Source organism: Ranitomeya imitator, chromosome 3 (genome assembly GCF_032444005.1).
Source record: "Ranitomeya imitator isolate aRanImi1 chromosome 3, aRanImi1.pri, whole genome shotgun sequence".
NCBI classification, from domain to species: domain Eukaryota; kingdom Metazoa; phylum Chordata; class Amphibia; order Anura; family Dendrobatidae; genus Ranitomeya; species Ranitomeya imitator.
Window position 1 is genome coordinate 10,894,406 of NC_091284.1, and position 25,471 is coordinate 10,919,876.

The 25,471-nt window shown below is 52.4% G+C and overlaps 1 protein-coding gene across 1 annotated transcript; it reads right to left on the reverse strand.

Annotated features, from left to right (window-relative positions):
- Positions 1-10,410: 10,410 nt before the first annotated feature.
- LRRC58 (leucine rich repeat containing 58) lies at positions 10,411-23,695 on the reverse strand. The gene is made up of 4 exons (XM_069760478.1): positions 22,153-23,695; positions 16,141-16,269; positions 15,538-15,815; positions 10,411-11,492 (listed from the first exon to the last, which is right to left on the reverse strand). The coding sequence occupies exons 1-4, from the start codon at positions 22,602-22,604 to the stop codon at positions 11,296-11,298; spliced, it is 1,056 nt and encodes a 351-aa protein (XP_069616579.1). The 5' UTR covers positions 22,605-23,695; the 3' UTR covers positions 10,411-11,295.
- Positions 23,696-25,471: the final 1,776 nt, after the last annotated feature.

Genomic DNA, 25,471 nt, shown 5'->3' on the forward strand with positions numbered 1-25,471 from the left:
ATACTGTATGGGCGACTATGTGGGGCCAGTATACAGTATGGAGGACTATGTGGTGCCATTATACTGTATGGAGGACTATGTGGGGCCAGTATACAGTATGGAGCACTATGTGGTACTTTGCCGGGGAACACTGTGAAGAGATATGTTGCTGATACAGAGCACAGACGGGTTTGTGCAGATAAAAGCAGAATGAGGAAGGTTTCTGCAGACAATCTCATCAGATTAAGGCCTCCTTTACACATCCTGGTGATTCCTGTACAGGGAAATACAGTACTGATGACACCTGTGTGCAGTTCGTATGTTTCTGAGTCACCGCTGTCTGCGTGACAGGTACAGGTGCCTGGGAAAAAGCGGTACAGTTCGTTTTAGAGTTGTATTCAGCGTGTAGCTCCTGTCTAAAATAAATTTTAAAAAATCGGCATGTGCTCCTGCGCAATTTTGATAATCAGCAGAGGGAAAACCCACGGCTTAGGGCTGATGTTAATAATCTGGGACAATACCCTGTAAGGTTCCCAGGCTATTAATAACAGCTCACAACTGTCTGTTTAGCCTTTGCTGGTTTGAACGTATAGGGGGATCCTAAGTGTTTTTTTTTTTTTTGGGCTCCCACGTAAATTCACCATTGAAAGATAAGCAAACAGCTGTGAGATTATATTAATAGCCTGGGAACCTTACGGGGTATTGTCCCTTGTCCCTAATTTTTAACATCAATTCCCACTGGTCGGCTTTTCCTCTGCTGGTTATGAAAATTGTGCTGGAGCCCACGCCATTTAAAAAAAATGTCTTTATTTTACACAGGAAAGACGCAGTGAGGGCTGAATACAGCTCCCATCATTGTCTCCTGGTCACGCTGATCTCAGAGAGCTGGAGACAATGATTAAAGCGGCAGCAGCCGTCACCTGGGAACAACGCGAACTGTACCGCTTCTCCGTATATGTACCGCTGAGGGCGACGTATATAGGCACAGTGCCCGGTATATGTCTGAGGGCGATGTATATAGACACAGTGCCCGGTATATGTCTGAGGGCGACGTATATAGACACAGTGCCCGGTATATGTCTGAGGGCGATGTATATAGACACAGTGCCCGGTATATGTCTGAGGGCGACGTATATAGACACAGTGCCCGGTATATGTCTGAGGGCGATATGTATAGACACAGTGCCCGGTATATGTCTGAGGGCGATGTATATAGACACAGTGCCCGGTATATGTCTGAGGGCGACGTATATAGACACAGTGCCCGGTATATGTCTGAGGGCGACGTATATAGACACCGTGCCCGGTATATGTCTGAGGGCGACGTATATAGACACCGTGCCCGGTATATGTCTGAGGGCGACGTATATAGACACAGTGCCCGGTATATGTCTGAGGGCGATATGTATAGACACAGTGCCCGGTATATGTCTGAGGGCGATATGTATAGACACAGTGCCCGGTATATGTCTGAGGGCGATATGTATAGACACAGTGCCCGGTATATGTCTGAGGGCGACGTATATAGACACAGTGCCCGGTATATGTCTGAGGGCGATATGTATAGACACAGTGCCCGGTATATGTCTGAGGGCGACGTATATAGACACCGTGTCCCGTATATGTCTGAGGGCGATGTATATAGACACAGTGCCCGGTATATGTCTGAGGGCGACGTATATAGACACAGCGCCCGGTATATGTCTGAGGGCGACGTATATAGACACAGTGCCCGGTATATGTCTGAGGGCGACGTATATAGACACAGTGCCCGGTATATGTCTGAGGGCGACGTATATAGACACAGTGCCCGGTATATGTCTGAGGGCGACGTATATAGACACAGTGCCCCGTATATGTCTGAGGGTGACGTATATAGACACAGTGCCCGGTATATGTCTGAGGGCGATGTATATAGACACCGTGTCCCCTATATGTCTGAGGGTGACGTATATAGACACAGTGCCCGGTATATGTCTGAGGGCGACGTATATAGACACCGTGCCCGGTATATGTCTGAGGGCGACGTATATAGACACAGTGCCCGGTATATGTCTGAGGGCGACGTATATAGACACAGTGCCCCGTATATGTCTGAGGGCGACGTATATAGACACAGTGCCCCGTATATGTCTGAGGGCGACGTATATAGACACAGTGCCCCATATGTCACCCTCAGACATATACCAGGCACTGTGTCTATATACGTCGCCCTCAGACATATACCGGGCACTATGTCTATATACGTCGCCCTCAGACATATACCGGGCACTGTGTTTATAGACGTTGCCCTCCGACATATACCGGGCACTGTGTCTATATACGTCGCCCTCATATACCGGGCGCTGTCTATATACGTCACCCTCAGACATATACCGGGTGCTGTGTCTATATACGTCGCCCTCAGACATATACCGGGCACTGTCTATATACGTCGCCCTCAGACATATACCGGGTGCTGTGTCTATATACGTCGCCCTCAGACATTTACCGGGCGCTGTGTCTATATACGTCGCCCTCAGACATTTAACGGGCGCTGTGTCTATATACGTCACCCTCAGACATATACCGGGCGCTGTCTATATACGTCGCCCTCAGACATATACAGGGCGCTGTGTCTATATACGTCGCCCTCATATACCGGGCGCTGTCTATATACGTCGCCCTCAGACATATACAGGGCGCTGTGTCTATATACGTCGCCCTCATATACCGGCCACTGTCTATATACGTCGCCCTCAGACATATAGGAGGAGTAGCGATCTGGTATAAAGAGGAGCTCCACCAGTACATCAAACCGGTGAAGAAAGGAGACAGCCACATATGGATCAGAATCAGCAGCTCCATCCTCACCTGTCAGTCTGATGTCCACCTCTGTGCCACCTATATACCACCGCCAGAGTCCCCCTACTTCAATCCAGACTGCTTCGAGATCTTACAAAGAGAAGCCGCCCATTATCAGGCCCTGGGCAAAGTTCTCATCTTTGGAGACCTCAATGCAAGAACAGGGAGAGAGAGAGACTTCCTGACCACGGATGGAAACATCTACATACTTGGAGCAGAGAATGACGGCCAAGACCCTGTACACTGAGAGAAACAGCTATGACAGTACAGTCAACAAAAGTGGCAGAAAGCTCCTGAACGTATGTAAAAGTTTAGGACTTCATATCCTCAATGGACGAAGCAAGGGTGACTCCTTAGGAAGGTATACACTAAACTCCCATGTAGGGAGGAGTGTAGTTGATTACGCCATTACAGACCTGAACCTGGCAGATGTCAGCGCCTTCATAGTCACCCCACAAACGCACCTGTCAGACCACAGCCAACTTCTTCTGTACATGAAATCTACAGAGAAACCATCCACTCAGAAGCCACAGCAGAGCGGCCTCTTCACCCGGCCTCCATCCTACAAATGGTCCAAAATGTCGGCACTAAGATATAAAGAAGCTTCCAGCAGACCTGAAATACAGCGGATGCTCCACCACTTCTACAACCTTGAGTACATGCCAGAGGGAGTGAGCCAAGCAGCAAAGGACCTCAACAATATATTCTACGCAATGGCCAGACTGTCCGACCTTAAAAAAGTCGACTACAAGAGACCAAAAGAAACACAGGTCAATGGCTGGTTTGACAGAGAATGTAAAGCTGTACGGAAGACCCTGAGAACAGCCTCCAACAAGAAACACAGAGACCCCAACCACCTGGGTCTGAGGGAAGCCTATGACTCCATACAAAAGCAGTACAAAACCATCCTCAAGAGGAAGAAGCAGAGTTACATCTCTACCAAGCTCAATCAACTCCAAGACGCCCTCCAAGACAACTCCTTCTGGGAACTATGGAACCACATGGGCACCAAAGACAAGAAAAACAACAACCATATCCAAAATGGCAACCTCTGGCTCCAATACTTCAGAGACCTCTATAAAGACATTCCAAAGGAAGGACTAAGCCAAGAACAGGAAAACATAATGGCGAAACTAAAAGCAATGGAGGAAAAAATCAAAAACTTCCAAAACCCGGTGGATACACCTATAACTCTACAGGAAGTAACCGAGAGACTCTCCTCCATAAGATGTAGAAAAGCCGGTGGCCTAGATGGAATCCTACCAGAAATGCTGAAGTACAGCCCACCAGAAATACAGGCTGCAATGGTTAAACTCTTCAATATTGTACTGAGTGCCGGCTACTTCCCTCGTACCTGGAACCAAGGCCTCATCACACCCATCCACAAGAGTGGGGACAGGTATGACCCAGCCAACTACAGAGGCATATGCGTCAGCAGCAACCTGGGAAAACTGTTCAACAGTATCCTGAACAAGAGGATCCTCACCTTCCTCACAGAGCACAACGTCCTCAGCAAGAGCCAAGCAGGGTTCATGCCGAACCACCGCACCACTGACCACATCTATACTCTGCACAGCCTCATTCAGAGACACGTCTACAATACAAAGAATGGGAAGATATACGCCTGCTTTGTGGACTTTAAAAAGGCCTTTGATTCAGTGTGGCACCCGGGCTTATTCCTGAAACTGCTGGAGAGTGGAATAGGAGGAAAGACCTACGATGTCATCAAAAGCTCCTACACCGAGAACCGCTGCAGCGTGAGTGTGAACGGCAAAAGAACGGCTTATTTCCAGCAGAGCCGCGGAGTCAGACAAGGCTGCAGCCTAAGTCCAACGCTCTTCAACATCTACATCAACGAGCTGGCTACCGCCCTGGAATCCTCCTCAGCACCAGGTCTCACCCTCCACGACGCCCAGGTGAAATTCCTGCTGTATGCAGATGACCTGCTGCTGCTGTCACCAACCGAGAAAGGCCTCCAGGACAACCTGAAAATCCTAGAGAAATTCAGCTCCACCTGGGCCCTACCGGTCAACCTAAAGAAAACCAACACCATGGTGTTCCAGAGGAGAAAGAGAAGATCAGACCAACACCCATCATTTATCCTCAACATCTGCGACCTCACAGGAATGGACAAATATACCTACCTGGGCCTAGAGATTCACCGGTCAGGGAACTTCAAACAAGCCATAGAGACCCTGAAAGACAAGGCCTGCAAAACCTTCTATGCCATCCGAAGGACACTCTACCATCTGAAGCCACCAGTGAGGGTCTGGCTAAAAATCTTCGACTCCATCATCGCCCCAATCCTCCTGTATGGCAGCGAAGTCTGGGGTCCTCACACCTACCCAGACTGGTCAAAGTGGGATTCCAGTCCAACAGAAATATTCCACCTGGAATTCTGCAAGCACCTTCTCCAGGTCCATCGGAGCACCTCCAACAGTGCTTGTCGGGCCGAGCTGGGCAGATTCCCTCTACACCTGACAGTTCTAAAGAGGGCGCTGTCATTCCGGGCTCACCTGCATAGGAGCAATCCAAGCTCCCATCACCATAAAGCCCTGATACATGAAGGTGAAACAGAAAAACCAGAACCCCCGGAACAGCCCAGCCAAACCCAACCGGAGCAGAACACCAATCACAACAACCTGACAAAAGCCGGAATCAGGAAGATGGCAGATGAAGGCCAGGAGAGGTATGTCAGTGACTGGAAGAATGATATCATCAGCTCACAGAAACTGACCATGTACCGGAGCCTACAGAGAGACTACAGACTGGCCCCATATCTGGAGAAACTCCCGGACCCCAGAGACCGCCAGATCCTGAGCCGATATAGACTCAGTGCCCACAGTCTGGCCATCGAATGTGGCCGACACAGGCAGAGCTACAAGCCCAGGGAGGAAAGACTGTGCCAACACTGTGACCAGGAGGCCATAGAGGACGAAACCCACTTCCTGCTACACTGCTCCAAATACTCAGCAGTGAGGGACACTCACTTCAGGAGACTCTCACATCTCTTCCCAGACTTCATCACCATGAAGGAGGAAGAGAAAACATATATCCTGCTGGGAGAAGAAGAGAGAGCAGTGGAGATAGCAGCGCGGTATGTGAGCGAATGTCATAGACTGCGAGAAAGAGAACTATGATGCCATGGACTATAGCCCCCAACCTGGATCTGCCCCATCCACCTCCCCTATGCCATGGACTATAGCCCCCAACCTGGATCTGCCCCATCCACCTCCCCTATGCCATGGACTATAACCCCCAAAATGGATCTGCCCCCATCCACCTCCCCTATGCCATGGACTATAGCCCCCACAATGGATCTGCCCCCATCCACCTCCCCTATGCCATGGACTATAGCCCCTACCCTGGATCTGCCCCATCCACCTCCCCTATGCCATGGACTATAGCCCCCAACCTGAACCTGCCCCATCCACCTCCCCTATGCCATGGACTATAGCCCCCAACCTGGATCTGCCCCATCCACCTCCCCTATGCCATGGACTATAGCCCCCACAATGGATCTGCCCCATCCACCTCCCCTATGCCATGGACTATAGCCCCCACAATGGATCTGCCCCATCCACCTCCCCTATGCCATGGACTATAGCCCCCACAATGGATCTGCCCCATCCACCTCCCCTATGCCATGGACTATAGCCCCCACAATGGATCTGCCCCCATCCACCTCCCCTATGCCATGGACTATAGCCCCCACAATGGATCTGCCCCCATCCACCTCCCCTATGCCATGGACTATAGCCCCCCACAATGGATCTGCCCCATCCACCTCCCCTATGCCATGGACTATAGCCCCCACCCTGGATCTGCCCCATCCACCTCCCCTATGCCATGGACTATAGCCCCCACAATGGATCTGCCCCATCCACCTCCCCTATGCCATGGACTATAGCCCCCACCCTGGATCTGCCCCATCCACCTCCCCCATGCCATGGACTATAGCCCCCCACAATGGATATGCCCCCATCCACCTCCCCTATGCCATGGACTATAGCCCCCACAATGGATCTGCCCCATCCACCTCCCCTATGCCATGGACTATAGCCCCCACCCTGGATCTGCCCCATCCACCTCCCCCATGCCATGGACTATAGCCCCTACCCTGGATCTGCCCCATCCACCTCCCCTATGCCATGGACTATAGCCCCTACCCTGGATCTGCCCCATCCACCTCCCCTATGCCATGGACTATAGCCCCTACCCTGGATCTGCCCCATCCACCTCCCCTATGCCATGGACTATAGCCCCCACCCTCGATCTGCCCCCATCCACCTCCCCTATGCCATGGACTATAGCCCCCCACAATGGATCTGCCCCATCCACCTCCCCTATGCCATGGACTATAGCCCCCACCCTGGATCTGCCCCATCCACCTCCCCCATGCCATGGACTATAGCCCCCACAATGGATCTGCCCCATCCACCTCCCCTATGCCATGGACTATAGCCCCCACCCTGGATCTTCCCCATCCACCTCCCCCATGCCATGGACTATAGCCCCCCACAATGGATATGCCCCCATCCACCTCCCCTATGCCATGGACTATAGCCCCCACAATGGATCTGCCCCATCCACCTCCCCTATGCCATGGACTATAGCCCCCACAATGGATCTGCCCCCATCCACCTCCCCTATGCCATGGACTATAGCCCCCACCCTGGATCTGCCCCCATCCACCTTCCCTACAGCTCCTAACATCCCCACAGTCCCTATCCCTATTGCCTTTATACACTTGCTTTGGCAAAACTGATGTGTGTTTGGTCCTGACAATAAAGCTTCTTTGAATCTTGAATCATACACCGGGCGCTGTGTCTGTATACGTCGCCCTCAGACATATACCGGGCACTGTGTCTATATACGTCGTCCTCAGACATATACCGGGCACTGTGTCTATATACGTCGCCCTCAGACATATACCGGGCACTGTGTCTATATACGTCGTCCTCAGACATATACCGGGCACTGTGTCTATATACGTCGCCCTCAGACATATACCGGGCACTGTGTCTATATACGTCGCCCTCAGACATATACCGGGCACTGTGTCTATATACGTCGCCCTCAGACATATACCGGGCACTGTGTCTATATACGTCGCCCTCAGACATATACCGGGCACTGTGTCTATATACGTCGCCCTCAGACATATACCGGGCACTGTGTCTATATACGTCGCCCTCAGACATATACCGGGCACTGTGTCTATATACGTCGCCCTCAGACATATACCGGGCACTGTGTCTATATACGTCGCCCTCAGACATATACCGGGCACTGTGTCTATATACGTCGCCCTCAGACATACACCGGGCACTGTGTCTATATACGTCGCCCTCAGACATACACCGGTCACTGTGTCTATATACGTCGCCCTCAGACATATACCGGTCACTGTGTCTATATACGTCGCCCTCAGACATATACCGGGCACTGTGTCTATATACGTCGCCCTCAGACATATACCGGTCACTGTGTCTATATACGTCGCCCTCAGACATATACCGGGTGCTGTCTATATACGTCGCCCTCAGACATATACCGGGTGCTGTCTATATACGTCGCCCTCAGACATATACCGGGCGCTGTGTCTATATACGTCGCCCTCAGACATATACCGGGCACTGTGTCTGTAGACGTCGTCCTCAGACATATACCGGGCACTGTGTCTATATACGTCGCCCTCAGACATATACGGGACACGGTGTCTATATACGTCGTCCTCAGACATATACCGGGCACTGTGTCTATATACGTCGCCCTCAGACATATACGGGACACGGTGTCTATATACGTCGTCCTCAGACATATACCGGGCACTGTGTCTATATACGTCGCCCTCAGACATATACCGGGCACTGTGTCTATATACGTCGCCCTCAGACATATACCGGGCACTGTGTCTACATAAGTCGCCCTCAGACATATACCGGGCACTGTGTCTATATAAGTCGCCCTCAGACATATACCGGGCACTGTGTCTGTAGACGTCGTCCTCAGACATATACCGGGCACTGTGTCTATATACGTCGCCCTCAGACATACACCGGGCACTGTGTCTACATAAGTCGCCCTCAGACATATACCGGGCACTGTGTCTATATACGTCGCCCTCAGACATATACCGGGCACTGTGTCTACATAAGTCGCCCTCAGACATACAGCGGGCGCTGTGTCTATATACGTCGCCCTCAGACATATACCGGGCACTGTGTCTATATACGTCGCCCTCAGACATACACCGGGCACTATGTCTTAACTCGTCTGACTGAGGTAAGTCACCGTAGGCCTTATTCACACTCGGCGGCTTGTTGTTTACATTACCGCCATGTTTCTCTTTCGGTGTCTTGTTGATAAGTGACTATATTCCTCGGCGATCACTCGTGGAGATCGATCTCTTCTTCCGGAAGCTGCGATGTGTCAGACTCGGCCTGTACGGAGGTTTCTGGGGTCAGTGATGTGACATCTGGAGATCCCACACATCTGCACAACCTGGATGACGTCCGGACCCTCATTCTGCAGAAGAACTTGCTGAATTCGTTTTTTTTAAGCTTTGGAATAAATCCTGCTCATTGGGATATTTGTACAATTATTATAGTGCTGTTTATTCCATGGCGCTTTACATGTGATTTTTCCTCTAACAGTCGATGATTGGACTTTATAACAATCATCTGCGTCCAGGAAAATTACTTTTGTGCAATAATTGGGAAAGCGATGTACGTCGCTGCTGTGACAGCTCCTTTCTACCTGTGACCGAGTCTTCTTCACATGAGGACGAAGATACTGCCAGACCTCGTCATCCCAAACAACTCTGTCCCCTCCCAGACCTCTCTGCCCTCCCCCCTTCTCTAGACCTCTCTGCCCTCCCCCCTTCTCTAGACCTCTCTGTCCCCCTTCTCTAGACCTCTCTGTCCCCCTTCTCTAGACCTCTCTGTCCCTTCTCTAGACCTCTCTGCCCTCCCCCCTTCTCTAGACCTCTCTGTCCCCCTTCTCTAGACCTCTCTGTCCCCCTTCTCTAGACCTCTCTGTCCCCCTTCTCTAGACCTCTCTGTCCCCCTTCCTCCTGAATTTGGAGGCACCGGCCTCCTCCTTATGTGGATGTGATTTTAGGGGTCACAGTAACAGAGCGCCATCTCCTGGCTGCAGAGTGTAATAACATCAGACGATCCTGCACGGTTAAGAACGTGCTGAGCCCCAGTCCTCACAGCTGAGGTGTTGTTACAGTTGACCCTCTGAGTTACAGCAGCACAGTTCTTTTTTGGCCTCAGTTTGTTACAATGTATCAGGGCAGGCAATGTACCATGCTGGGTGGGTGTCTGGCAGAGGATTTCTCTCAACACATTGTAACAAACCCCCAGCAGTGAGCAGGACAGGCCTGTGTGACGTGTGGGTGACGAGTGTTTTCTCCTTTGACTTATTGTTCTGTTTAATCCCAGAGATGAAGTGACGATCCGTCCTGTCATCAGCCGGCGCGGCCACTGCTGAGCGCGGAGCGGGGGTGGCAGCAGGGACGGCACAGACAGCAGGCACGATTGTGGCAGCCTCTCAGTCACGGGGTCTTCAGACCACAGGTCAAAATCTACAAACTTTATTCCTGTTGCGGATTAGTAAAACAATCACATTTCTTTGAGATCTGAGACCGGGACGATGGATAACACTGGTTGTAATGCCGCGGATCGCCTGCAGAGGGCAGCAGCAGGAAAAGGGGGCAAACAACGTGCGAGACCCCCGGCAGATTTGGGTCTGTTCGCTCATATAGGGCAGCGATCAGCAGATGGAGAGGTGGGTCGTACACATTACCACCCGCCCATACTCAGGCTGACCCCCCCGGCACGTGTCATTAATGAGGCATGGCCCTTTAAGGCTGCAGATAATACTAAGGCCATGACTAATACTTTGGGGTCTCTGCGGAGCGGTCCCCAGCCTCACCCACAGCCGACTGCCACGGAGGACCTTGTCACACTGGACTTCTGGGAGGCGCAGCGCACCCCTCCATCATGGCAGGCGCTCTACGCACAGCCGAGAGGCAGCAGAACTGGAGGACCCCCATGTGGAGGGTGCCCCGGACCCCTGACATCACTCCATCCATGCTGTAACTTCAGGCCCCGCCGCACAGACAGGCACAACGTCGATGGGTCAGGGCATGCTGGGACTTGTAGTCAGCCGTCATGGTCCATCTCCAATGTCCGGATAAAGTGCTAGAAGATCCTGACAGATCACAATGATCACTACAAGACGTCCGGATGTGACTGCTGCCGCACAGGTCCCAAGAGGGCCGCCACGGTAAACGGCTCCAGTACAGCGCCAGGGTCCAGAGACCACAGAGGTGAAGAAGCAATGGCGGCACACGACACCGCGACCGGGACCTGGCGCACTCACACCGACGGGACCAGCGGGTGACGGAAGAAACCGGCCACCGATCCACGGAAGCTTCAGATACAAGTCCAGGGAAGAAGTTCAGCCCAGAAGCACTTTCTGCATCCGGCGGGCAGCGACACTCGCCTCATCCTCCGAGTCCGACTCACTCTGCGAGGACACAGAACTGCAGGGAGACGAGCACTCCGGGGAGCAGAGGTAATGCATCAGCGGCAGCCGGTACTTCCCACAGAAGTCCACAAACTTAATGTGACGCACGCAGCTGTCAAAGTACACGCCTGAGAGAGGGAGGGAAGACATTAGGGAGAGGGTTAGTCAGGACCTCCAGAGCTGCACTCACTATTCTGCTGGTGCAGTCACTGTGTACATACATTACATTACTGATCCTGAGTTACCTCCTGTATTATACTCCAGAGCTGCACTCACTATTCTGCTGGTGCAGTCACTGTGTACATACATTACATTACTGATCCTGAGTTACATCCTGTATTATACTCCAGAGCTGCACTCACTATTCTGCTGGTGCAGTCACTGTGTACATACATTACATTACTGATCCTGAGTTACAGCCTGTATTATACTCCAGAGCTGCACTCACTATTCTGCTGGTGCAGTCACTGTGTACATACATTACATTACTGATCGTGAGTTACATCCTGTATTATACTCCAGAGCTGCACTCACTATTCTGCTGGTGCAGTCACTGTGTACATACATTACATTACTGATCCTGAGTTACCTCCTGTATTATACTCCAGAGCTGCACTCACTATTCTGCTGGTGCAGTCACTGTGTACATACTGTACATTACATTACTGATCCTGAGTTACATCCTGTATTATACCCCAGAGCTGCACTCACTATTCTGCTGGTGCAGTCACTGTGTACATACATTACATTACTGATCCTGAGTTACCTCCTGTATTATACTCCAGAGCTGCACTCACTATTCTGCTGGTGCAGTCACTGTGTACATACATTACATTACTGATCCTGAGTTACATCCTGTATTATACCCCAGAGCTGCACTCACTATTCTGCAGGTGCAGTCACTGTGTACATACATTACATTACTGATCCTGAGTTACATCCTGTATTATACCCCAGAGCTGCACTCACTATTCTGCTGGTGCAGTCACTGTGTACATACATTACATTACTGATCCTGAGTTACATCCTGTATTATACTCCAGAGCTGCACTCACTATTCTGCTGGTGCAGTCACTGTGTACATACTGTACATTACATTACTGATCCTGAGTTACATCCTGTATTATACCCCAGAGCTGCACTCACTATTCTGCTGGTGCAGTCACTGTGTACATACTGTACATTACTGGTCCTGAGTTACATCCTGTATTATACTCCAGAGCTGCACTCACTATTCTGCTGGTGCAGTCACTGTCTACATACATTACATTACTGATCCTGAGTTACATCCTGTATTATACTCCAGAGCTGCACTCACTATTCTGCTGGTGCAGTCACTGTGTACATACTGTACATTACATTACTGATCCTGAGTTACATCCTGTATTATACTCAAGAGCTGCACTCACTATTCTGCTGGTGCAGTCACTGTGTACATACATTACATTACTGATCCTGAGTAACATCCTGTATTATACCCCAGAGCTGCACTCACTATTCTGCTGGTGCAGTCACTGTGTACATACATTACATTACTGATCCTGAGTTACATCCTGTATTACACTCCAGAGCTGCAGTCACTATTCTGCTGGTGCAGTCACTGTGTACATACATTACTGATCCTGAGTTACATCCTGTATTATACTCCAGAGCTGCACTCACTATTCTGCTGGTGCAGTCACTGTGTACATACTGTACATTACATTACTGATCCTGAGTTACCTCCTGTATTATACCCCAGAGCTGCACTCACTATTCTGCTGGTGCAGTCACTGTGTACATACATTACATTACTGATCCTGAGTTACCTCCTGTATTATACCCCAGAGCTGCACTCACTATTCTGCTGTGCAGTCACTGTGTACATACATTACTGATCCCGAGTTACATCCTGTATTCTACTCCAGAGCTGCAATCACTATTCTGCTGGTGCAGTCACTGTGTACATACATTACTGATCCTGAGTTACACCCTGTATTATACTCCAGAGTTGCACTCACTATTCTGCTGGTGCAATCACTGTGTACATACATTACATTACTGATCCTGAGTTACATCCTGTATTATCCTCCAGAGCTGCACTCACTATTCTGCTGGTGCAGTCACTGTGTACATACATTACTGATCCTGAGTTACCTCCTGTTTTATATACCAGAGCTGCACTCACTATTCTGCTGGTGCAGTCACTGTGTACATACATTACTGATCCTGAGTTACCTCCTGTATTATATACCAGAGCTGCGCTCACTATTCTGCTGGTGCAGTCACTGTGTACATACATTACATTACTGATCTTGAGTTACATCTTGTATTATACTCCAGAGCTGCACTCACTATTCTGCTGGTACAGTCACTGTGTACATACATTACATTACTGATCTTGAGTTACATCTTGTATTATACTCCAGAGCTGCACTCACTATTCTGCTGGTGCAGTCACTGTGTACATACATTACTGATCCTGAGTTACCTCCTGTATTATACCCCAGAGCTGCACTCACTATTCTGCTGGTGCAGTCACTGTGTACATACATTACATTACTGATCCTGAGTTACATCCTGTATTATACCCCAGAGCTGCACTCACTATTCTGCTGGTGCAGTCACTGTGTACATACATTACATTACTGATACTGAGTTACATCCTGTATTATACTCCAGAGCTGTGCTCCCTATTCTGCTGGTGCAGTCACTGTGTACATACATTACATTACTGATCCCGAGTTACATCCTGTATTATACTCCAGAGCTGCACTCACTATTCTGCTGGTGCAGTCACTGTGTACATACATTACTGATCCTGAGTTACATCCTGTATTATACTCCAGAGCTGCACTCACTATTCTGCTGGTGCAGTCACTGTGTACATACATTACTTTACTGGTCCTGAGTTACATCCTGTATTATACCCCAGAGCTGCACTCACTATTCTGCTGGTGCAGTCACTGTGTACATACATTACATTACTGGTCCTGAGTTACATCCTGTATTATACTCCAGAGCTGCACTCACTATTCTGCTGGTACAGTCACTGTGTACATACATTACATTACTGATCCTGAGTTACATCCTGTATTATACCCCAGAGCTGCACTCACTATTCTGCAGGTGCAGTCACTGTGTACATACATTACTGATCCTGAGTTACCTCCTGTATTATACCCCAGAGCTGCACTCACTATTCTGCTGTGCAGTCACTGTGTACATACATTACATTACTGATCCCGAGTTACATCCTGTATTCTACTCCAGAGCTGCAATCACTATTCTGCTGGTGCAGTCACTGTGTACATACATTACTGATCCTGAGTTACATCCTGTATTCTACCCCAGAGCTGCACTCACTATTCTGCAGGTGCAGTCACTGTGTACATACATTACATTACTGGTCCTGAGTTACATCCTGTATTATACCCCAGAGCTGCACTCACTATTCTGCTGGTGCAGTCACTGTGTACATACATTACATTACTGATCCCGAGTTACATCCTGTATTCTACTCCAGAGCTGCAATCACTATTCTGCTGGTGCAGTCACTGTGTACATACATTACATTACTGATCCTGAGTTACACCCTGTATTATACCCCAGAGCTGCACTCACTATTCTGCTGGTGCAGTCACTGTGTACATACATTACTGATCCTGAGTTACACCCTGTATTATACCCCAGAGCTGCACTCACTATTCTGCTGGTGCAGTCACTGTGTGCATACATTACTGATCCTGAGTTACATCCTGTATTATACTCCAGAGCTGCACTCACTATTCTGCTGGTGCAGTCACTGTTTACATACATTACTGATCCTGAGTTACCTCCTGTATTATACCCCAGAGCTGCACTCACTATTCTGCTGGTGCAGTCACTGTGTACATACATTACATTACTGATCCTGAGTTACCTCCTGTATTATACCCCAGAGCTGCACTCACTATTCTGCTGGTGCAGTCACTGTGTACATACATTACATTACTGATCCTGAGTTACATTCTGTATTATACACCAGAGCTGCACTCACTATTCTGCTGGTGCAGTCACTGTGTACATACATTACATTACTGATCCTGAGTTACCTCCTGTATTATACCCCAGAGCTGCACTCACTATTCTGCTGCAGTTCTCTGTACACCTCTATGCACAGGCAGTGGAGGAGATTATTTGTGCGGTTCTCACCTCCGCACTTGGGGTTCGGACACTTGCTCGCCAGGTCGAGGTATCTCAGCAGGTTCTCGGGCAGCTCCCATGGATTGTAGGGGATGCCGCGGCTCTTGATGGTGCGCCCGGCCAGCTCCAGTAACGTGGGCGGCATGTAGGTCAGGTCCCTGACAAATCTCACCACCAGGGGATTCCCGCGCAGACTCAGCTCCTGCAGGCGAATGAGGCTCAGGATCTCGCGGGGCAGGTAGGTGAGGAGGTTGTTGTGGAGGCTGAGCGACCGCAGCGAGTGTAACCTGCAAACAACACGCACATTCAGGACTCTAGTGCCACCTACTGGAAGCAACAATCGTCAGTCACAATCGACCCTTTAACGAGCCTCGTCACATGACTCAGGATAGAAGCCAAACCAGAACCTCAGTTTGCAGACTGTTTCGGGGTACTGCCCCTCGTCAGAGCAAAGTGTGAGACCCGGATTGGCTGGGGGAGAGGCGTCTGACCGGGATCCAAGGGGCAACGTCCTACAGACTGCGCCACCAGCAGGAAGAGACGGGTGCTACAACCTGGGACCCAAGCACAGATGTACGGACACTTCGACCCCCCATATTCCCCTGTACTCACTGCGCCAGCTGCGGGGGGACGCTCTGGATCCGGTTGTCACACAGCACCAGGCAGCTCAGGTGCGGCAGGTGGGCCAGCTCCGGGGGGATGTAGGAGATTAGATTCCCGCCCAGGTACAGGAACTCCAGGCTGCAAAAGCAACAGAGAACGGATGAGGCCCCCACATGTACGAAGCCCGGCACCCCCCAAATATACAGGTGACTGGCACAAGGGGGCTGGCACAAGGGGGCTGGCACAAGGGGGAACTTATTTTCGCCTTCACCTTTTACTATTATGCAGTTTATTATCAGACAACAATTCAGTGCAGCAAAGATGGCGACACCTGGAGGGGGGCAAATAATTTCTATCCGGTCAGTAGTACTGACGTAACCGAGTCTGCCTACCCTCCATAATAAATCGCCACCTGCCCCCAATAAGCACAAGATCGGCAGCGAGGACCCCGAAAATGTCAGCGGGAGATTGTTACATTGTATCACCTGGAGGGAGATACAATGTATCAGTGATCGCTGCTCCGGAGGAGCCACCGCTGCCGTCACCTTTGCACACACTTTACTTTGGACCCCATGAACCTGGAATCAGCACCTGGCGGGGGCGGGGCGCCACGTATTAACCCATTCCAGGAACGTCTGCAGATTATATTCCTGGAAGCCAGATACAGCACATTCCACACACTGCAGGCGTCACAGGAAGTCACAGATAGGTGAAGGGCGCCCCCAGGAGGTGGTCACCGGTACCACAGGAGCAGATACAAGTCGTCACTTTATAGGACAGTGTACAGGAACGCACCCCTCTGTACCTCGCAGGACAGGAATGGGGCACCAACAGCAGAGCCTGCAGGACCCTGCGCGGCGGGAACAGCGAGGACGAGGCACAGAGCCTGCAGGACCCTGCGCAGCAGGAACAGTGAGGACGAGGCACAGAGCCTGCAGGACCCTGCGCAACGGGAACAGTGAGGACGAGGCAGAGCCTGCAGGACCCTACGCAGCAGGAACAGTGAGGACGAGGCACAGAGCCTGCAGGACCCTGCGCAGCAGGAACAGTGAGGACGAGGCAGAGCCTGCAGGACCCTACGCAGCAGGAACAGTGAGGACGAGGCAGAGCCTGCAGGACCCTACGCAGCAGGAACAGTGAGGACGAGGCACAGAGCCTGCAGGACCCTGCGCAGCAGGAACAGTGAGGACGAGGCACAGAGCCTGCAGGACCCTGCGCAACAGGAACAGTGAGGACGAGGCAGAGCCTGCAGGACCCTACGCGGCAGTGAGGACAAGGCACAGAGCCTGCAGGACCCTACGGAGCGGGAACAGTGAGGACGAGGCACAGAGCCTGCAGGACCCTGCGCAGCAGGAACAGTGAGGACGAGGCACAGAGCCTGCAGGACCCTGCGCAGCAGGAACAGTGAGGACGAGGCAGAGCCTGCAGGACCCTACATGGCAGTGAGGACAAGGCACAGAGCCTGCAGGACCCTGCGCAGCGGGAACAGTGAGGACGAGGCACAGAGCCTGCAGGACCCTGCGCAATGGGAACAGTGAGGACGAGGCAGAGCCTGCAGGACCCTGCGCAGCGGGAACAGTGAGGACGAGGCACAGAGCCTGCAGGACCCTGCGCAACGGGAACAGTGAGGACGAGGCAGAGCCTGCAGGACCCTACGCGGCAGTGAGGACAAGGCACAGAGCCTGCAGGATTCTGCGCAGCAGGAACAGTGAGGACGAGGCACAGAGCCTGCAGGACCCTGCGCAGCAGGAACAGTGAGGACGAGGCAGAGCCTGCAGGACCCTACATGGCAGTGAGGACAAGGCACAGAGCCTGCAGGACCCTGCGCAGCGGGAACAGTGAGGACGAGGCACAGAGCCTGCAGGACCCTGCGCAACGGGAACAGTGAGGACGAGGCAGAGCCTGCAGGACCCTGCGCAGCGGGAACAGTGAGGACGAGGCACAGAGCCTGCAGGACCCTGCGCAACGGGAACAGTGAGGACGAGGCAGAGCCTGCAGGACCCTACGGAGCGGGAACAGTGAGGACGAGGCACAGAGCCTGCAGGACCCTGCGCAGCAGGAACAGTGAGGACGAGGCACAGAGCCTGCAGGACCCTGCGCAGCAGGAACAGTGAGGACGAGGCAGAGCCTGCAGGACCCTACATGGCAGTGAGGACAAGGCACAGAGCCTGCAGGACCCTGCGCAGCGGGAACAGTGAGGACGAGGCACAGAGCCTGCAGGACCCTGCGCAACGGGAACAGTGAGGACGAGGCAGAGCCTGCAGGACCCTGCGCAGCGGGAACAGTGAGGACGAGGCAGAGCCTGCAGGACCCTGCGCAGCGGGAACAGTGAGGACGAGGCACAGAGCCTGCAGGACCCTGCGCAACGGGAACAGTGAGGACGAGGCAGAGCCTGCAGGACCCTACGCGGCAGTGAGGACAAGGCACAGAGCCTGCAGGATTCTGCGCAGCAGGAACAGTGAGGACGAGGCACAGAGCCTGCAGGACCCTGCGCAGCAGGAACAGTGAGGACGAGGCAGAGCCTGCAGGACCCTACATGGCAGTGAGGACAAGGCACAGAGCCTGCAGGACCCTGCGCAGCGGGAACAGTGAGGACGAGGCACAGAGCCTGCAGGACCCTGCGCAACGGGAACAGTGAGGACGAGGCAGAGCCTGCAGGACCCTGCGCAGCGGGAACAGTGAGGACGAGGCACAGAGCCTGCAGGACCCTGCGCAACGGGAACAGTGAGGACGAGGCAGAGCCTGCAGGACCCTACGCGGCAGTGAGGACAAGGCACAGAGCCTGCAGGATTCTGCGCAGCAGGAACAGTGAGGACGAGGCACAGAGCCTGCAGGACCCTGCGCAGCAGGAACAGTGAGGACGAGGCACAGAGCCTGCAGGACCCTACGCAATGGGAACAGTGAGGACGAGGCACAGAGCCTGCAGGACCCTGCGCAGCGGGAACAGTGAGGACGAGGCACAGAGCCTGCAGGACCCTGCGCAGCAGGAACAGTGAGGAGGAGGCAGAGCCTGCAGGACCCTACATGGCAGTGAGGACAAGGCACAGAGCCTGCAGGACCCTGCGCAGCGGGAACAGCGAGGACGAGGCACAGAGCCTGCAGGACCCTGCGCAACGGGAACAGTGAGGACGAGGCCTAGAGCCTGCAGGACCCTGCACAGCGGGAACAGTGAGGACGAGGCAGAGCCTGCAGGACCCTACGCAGCGGGAACAGTGAGGACAAGGCACAGAGCCTGCAGGACCCTGCGCAGCGGGAACAGTGAGGACGAGGCACAGAGCCTGCAGGACCCTGCGCAGCAGGAACAGCGAGGAGGAGGCAGAGCCTGTAGGACCCTACATGGCAGTGAGGACAAGGCACAGAGCCTGCAGGACCCTGTGGGGGCCAGTGGGGGGTGGCAGGGTCTCTGGCAGGGGGGGGGGGGGGGGTTGGGGTTGGCTCAGTCCTCGGGGCAGCAGTGTCATGAATAGTGGATGGGAAATTCATAGAACCCCCTCAGTTGTTAGCAGCCCGGTGGCTCAGTGGTCAGCACTGCACTGTATGTGGGGACGCACATGGACCAGGGACTGTACTAAATATATATGGCAGCATTTTGGCTCAGTGGTTAGGGGTGTACTATATATAGGGCAGCACAGGGTCTAGGTCTACAATAAATAGGGAAGCACAGAGGCTCAGTGGTTATGTCTACTATACATACAGCAGAATGGTGGCTTATTAGTTAGCACTGAACATAGCAGCAGAGGCTCAGTGGTTAGCACTATACTATACAAAGGGCAGCACAGTGGCTCAGTGGTTAGCACTATATATAAGGCAGCACGGTGGCTCAGTGGTTAGCACTGTACTATATATAGGGCAGCATGGTAGCTCAGTGGTTAGCACTGTACTATATATAAGGCAGCACGGTGGCTCAGTGGTTAGCACTACTATACAAAGGGTGGCACAGTGGCTCAGTGGGAAGCACTACACAGGGCAGCACAGTGGCTAGCACTATATCTGGCAGCATGGTGGCTCAGTGGTTAGCACTGTACTATATATATAGGGCAGCAATGTAATATATATCTGGCAGCACGGTGGCTCAGTGGTTAGCACTACTATACAGGTCCTTCTCAAAAAATTAGCATATAGTGTTAAATTTCATTATTTACCATAATGTAATGATTACAATTAAACTTTCATATATTATAGATTCATTATCCACCAACTGAAATTTGTCAGGTCTTTTATTGTTTTAATACTGATGATTTTGGCATACAACTCCTGATAACCCAAAAAACCTGTCTCAATAAATTAGCATATCAAGAAAAGGTTCTCTAAACGACCTATTACCCTAATCTTCTGAATCAACTAATTAACTCTAAACACATGCAAAAGATACCTGAGGCTTTTATAAACTCCCTGCCTGGTTCATTACTCAAAACCCCCATCATGGGTAAGACTAGCGACCTGACAGATGTCAAGAAGGCCATCATTGACACCCTCAAGCAAGAGGGTAAGACCCAGAAAGAAATTTCTCAACAAATAGGCTGTTCCCAGAGTGCTGTATCAAGGCACCTCAATGGTAAGTCTGTTGGAAGGAAACAATGTGGCAGAAAACGCTGTACAACGAGAAGAGGAGACCGGACCCTGAGGAAGATTGTGGAGAAGGACCGATTCCAGACCTTGGGGAACCTGAGGAAGCAGTGGACTGAGTCTGGTGTGGAAACATCCAGAGCCACCGTGCACAGGCGTGTGCAGGAAATGGGCTACAGGTGCCGCATTCCCCAGGTAAAGCCACTTTTGAACCATAAACAGCGGCAGAGGCGCCTGACCTGGGCTACAGAGAAGCAGCACTGGACTGTTGCTAAGTGGTCCCAAGTACTTTTTTCTGATGAAAGCAAATTTTGCATGTCATTCGGAAATCAAGGTGCCAGAGTCTGGAGGAAGACTGGGGAGAAGGAAATGCCTGAAGTCCAGTGTCAAGTACCCACAGTCAGTGATGGTGTGGGGTGCCATGTCAGCTGCTGGTGTTGGTCCACTGTGTTTCATCAAGGGCAGGGTCAATGCAGCTAGCTATCAGGAGATTTTGGAGCACTTCATGCTTCCATCGGCTGAAATGCTTTATGGAGATGAAGATTTCATTTTTCAGCACGACCTGGCACCTGCTCACAGTGCCAAAACCACTGGTAAATGGTTTACTGACCATGGTATTACTGTGCTCAATTGGCCTGCCAACTCTCCTGACCTGAACCCCATAGAGAATCTGTGGGATATTGTGAAGAGAAAGTTGAGAGACGCAAGACCCAACACTCTGGATGAGCTTAAGGCCGCTATTGAAGCATCCTGGGCCTCCATAACATCTCAGCAGTGTCACAGGCTGATTGCCTCCATGCCACGCCGCATTGAAGCAGTCATTTCTGCCAAAGGATTCCCCACCAAGTATTGAGTGCATAACTGAACATTATTATTTGTTGGTTTTTTTGTTTGTTATTAAAAAACACTTTTATTTGATTGGATGGGTGAAATATGCTAATTTATTGAGACAGGTTTTTTGGGTTATCAGGAGTTGTATGCCAAAATCATCAGTATTAAAACAATAAAAGACCTGACAAATTTCAGTTGGTGGATAATGAATCTATAATATATGAAAGTTTAATTGTAATCATTACATTGTGGTAAATAATGAAATTTAACACTATATGCTAATTTTTTGAGAAGGACCTGTATATAGGGCAGCAATGTAATATATATCTGGCAGCACGGTGGCTCAGTGGGTAGCATTGCAGTTTTGCAGCGCTGGGGTCCAGGACTCCAATCCCATCAATGACAACGTTTGTGAACAAGTTAGTTACATGTGTCACTAATACACCCCCTACCCCATGAGGTGCAGAGACCTGGTGCGGTGGGAGGACGGCACCATGGCAGGCGCAGATCCTCACACACGTGCTCCGATCACACAGAAGTACCAGGACTCTGCAGCCTCGTTGCTGGGAGTAGTAGTTCTACAGTAGATGATCGCCCTCCAGGGTGACACCAACGCTCCCGTACCTGGTGATGTTCTCGATCTCGGCCGGGATGCTCTTCAGCCGGTTGCCCCCCATGGACAGAGTGTTGAGGGTCTGCATCTGGAGCAGCTGACTGGGGAGCTCCTCAAACTGGTTTCCGCTGAAGTTGACCACCTCCAGCCGCATGGTGCCCATCTCCTTGGGCAGAGAGGACTCGTCCAGACGGTTGTTCTTGGCCAGCAGGGTCTTCAGCTGGGTCAGCGCCAGGATCTCGGGCCCAATGTAGGCCAGGCCGTTATTACTGATGTCCAGGAGGTGCAGCTGGGAGAAGGCGGCCACAGCGGGCGGCAGCACCAGCAGGCGGTTGTGAGGAAGAAGCAGCTGCAGAACCTCTTGCCTCCGCTCCTCTGGAATCTGCTCCAGGCTCAAGTTCTCCAGCCCCATGCGGTAAAGGTTCAGGACGTGCTCCCCCTCAGCCGGCTCCGGGCCCTCCATGGCTGCACAGGCAGGGAAGGGGGACCCCACAGTGAGCCCCCCACACACACAGTACGGGGGACCCTACAGCGAGCCCCCCACACACACAGTACGGGGGACCCTACAGCGAGCCCCCCACACACACAGTACGGGGGACCCTACAGCGACCCCCACACACACAGTACGGGGGACCCTACAGCGACCCCCACACACACAGTACGGGGGACCCTACAGCGACCCCCACACACACAGTACGGGGGACCCTACAGCAAGACCCCCACACACACACAGTACGGGGGACCCTACAGCAAGACCCCCACACACACACAGTACGGGGGACCCTACAGCAAGACCCCCACACACACACAGTACGGGGGACCCTACAGCAAGACCCCCACACACACACAGTACGGGGGACCCTACAGCAAGACCCCCACACACACACAGTACGGGGGACCCTACAGCAAGACCCCCACACACACAGTACGGGGGACCCTACAGCAAGACCCCCACACACACAGTACGGGGGACCCTACAGCAAGACCCCCACACACAGTACGGGGGACCCTACAGCAAGACCCCCACACACACAGTACGGGGGACCCTACAGCAAGACCCCCACACACACAGTACGGGGGACCCTACAGCAAGACCCCCACACACAGTACGGGGGACCCTACAGCAAGACCCCCACACACACAGTACGGGGGACCCTACAGCAAGACCCCCACACACACAGTACGGGGGACCCTACAGCAAGACCCCCACACACACAGTACGGGGGACCCTACAGCAAGACCCCCACACACACACAGTACGGGGGACCCTACAGCAAGACCCCCACACACACTGTACGGGGGACCCTACAGCAAGACCCCCACACACACTGTACGGGGGACCCTACAGCAAGACCCCCACACACACTGTACGGGGGACCCTACAGCAAGACCCCCACACACACTGTACGGGGGACCCTACAGCAAAACCCCCACACACACTGTACGGGGGACCCTACAGCAAGACCCCCACACACACTGTACGGGGGACCCTACAGCAAGACCCCCACACACACAGTACGGGGGACCCTACAGCAAGACCCCCACACACAGTACGGGGGACCCTACAGCAAGACCCCCACACACAGTACGGGGGACCCTACAGCAAGACCCCCACACACAGTACGGGGGACCCTACAGCAAGACCCCCACACACACAGTACGGGGGACCCTACAGCAAGACCCCCACACACAGTACGGGGGACCCTACAGCAAGACCCCCACACACAGTACGGGGGACCCTACAGCAAGACCTCCACACACAGTACGGGGGACCCTACAGCAAGACCCCCACACACAGTACGGGGGACCCTACAGCAAGACCCCCACACACACAGTACGGGGGACCCTACAGCAAGACCCCCACACACACAGTACGGGGGACCCTACAGCAAGACCCCCACACACAGTACGGGGGACCCTACAGCAAGACCCCCACACACACAGTACGGGGGACCCTACAGCAAGACCCCCACACACACACAGTACGGGGGACCCTACAGCAAGACCCCCACACACACAGTACGGGGGACCCTACAGCAAGACCCCACACACACACAGTACGGGGGACCCTACAGCAAGACCCCCACACACAGTACGGGGGACCCTACAGCAAGACCTCCACACACAGTACGGGGGACCCTACAGCAAGACCCCCACACACAGTACGGGGGACCCTACAGCAAGACCCCCACACACACAGTACGGGGGACCCTACAGCAAGACCCCCACACAGTACGGGGGACCCTACAGCAAGACCCCCACACACACAGTACGGGGGACCCTACAGCAAGACCTCCACACACACACAGTACGGGGGACCCTACAGCAAGACCTCCACACACACACAGTACGGGGACCCCACAGTGAGCCCCCCACACACACACTATGGGGGGTCTCTGCAGCCCCCACTGGCCCTCCACCTGTGCCCGGTTTATGGCCGTCTGGCTCCTCTTCTCTTCTCTCGTCTTTATCGGATCCGGAGCACAACTTCAGCCGGAGCCCCTGTCAGGGAGCCCAGGAGACCCCGGACGAGGTCTGGTTATTGCGGCCTCCTCCGGGCGGAGACACCGGGCCCCGTCCTGCACTGTGGCGGCCACTGCCGGGGTCTGCGGCGGCTCAAAGCCTGAAGAAAGGCGGAAACAGCGCGGGGACGGAACACTGGAGACTTTATGGAGGAAGACGGGAGGGGCGGGGCGCTGACGTCAGGGGGCGGGGACATGAAGGAGAGTGATACAATGTAACAGCGTGATTGCGAGAACGTGACTCAGCGAAAACCAGCGGTCACGTGACTGAGACACAGAAAGCTAAATATCAGAGTCCGGTGTAATCAGGAGATGGAAAACTGTGTAGGATTGTAAATCCTCAGTGATGGAGACCTGAGAAGATGGCAACAAACTGCAGACAGACTGACACATCTATTATATCGGCACCGCTTATCTCCTGTATATCTGTATATGTCTATAATAATGGCACCGCTTATCTCCTATATAATCTGTGTATGTCTATAATAATGGCACCACTTATCTATAATGCACCGCTTATCTCCTGTATATCTGTATATGTCTATAATAATGGCACCGCTTATCTATAATACACCGCTTATCTCCTGTATATCTGTATATATCTATAATAATGGCACCGCTTATCTATAATACACCGCTTATCTCCTGTATATCTGTATATGTCTATAATAATGGCACCGCTTATCTATAATACACCGCTTATCTCCTGTATATCTGTATATGTCTATAATAATGGCACCGCTTATCTCCTATATAATCTGTGTATGTCTATAATAATGGCACCACTTATCTATAATGCACCGCTTAT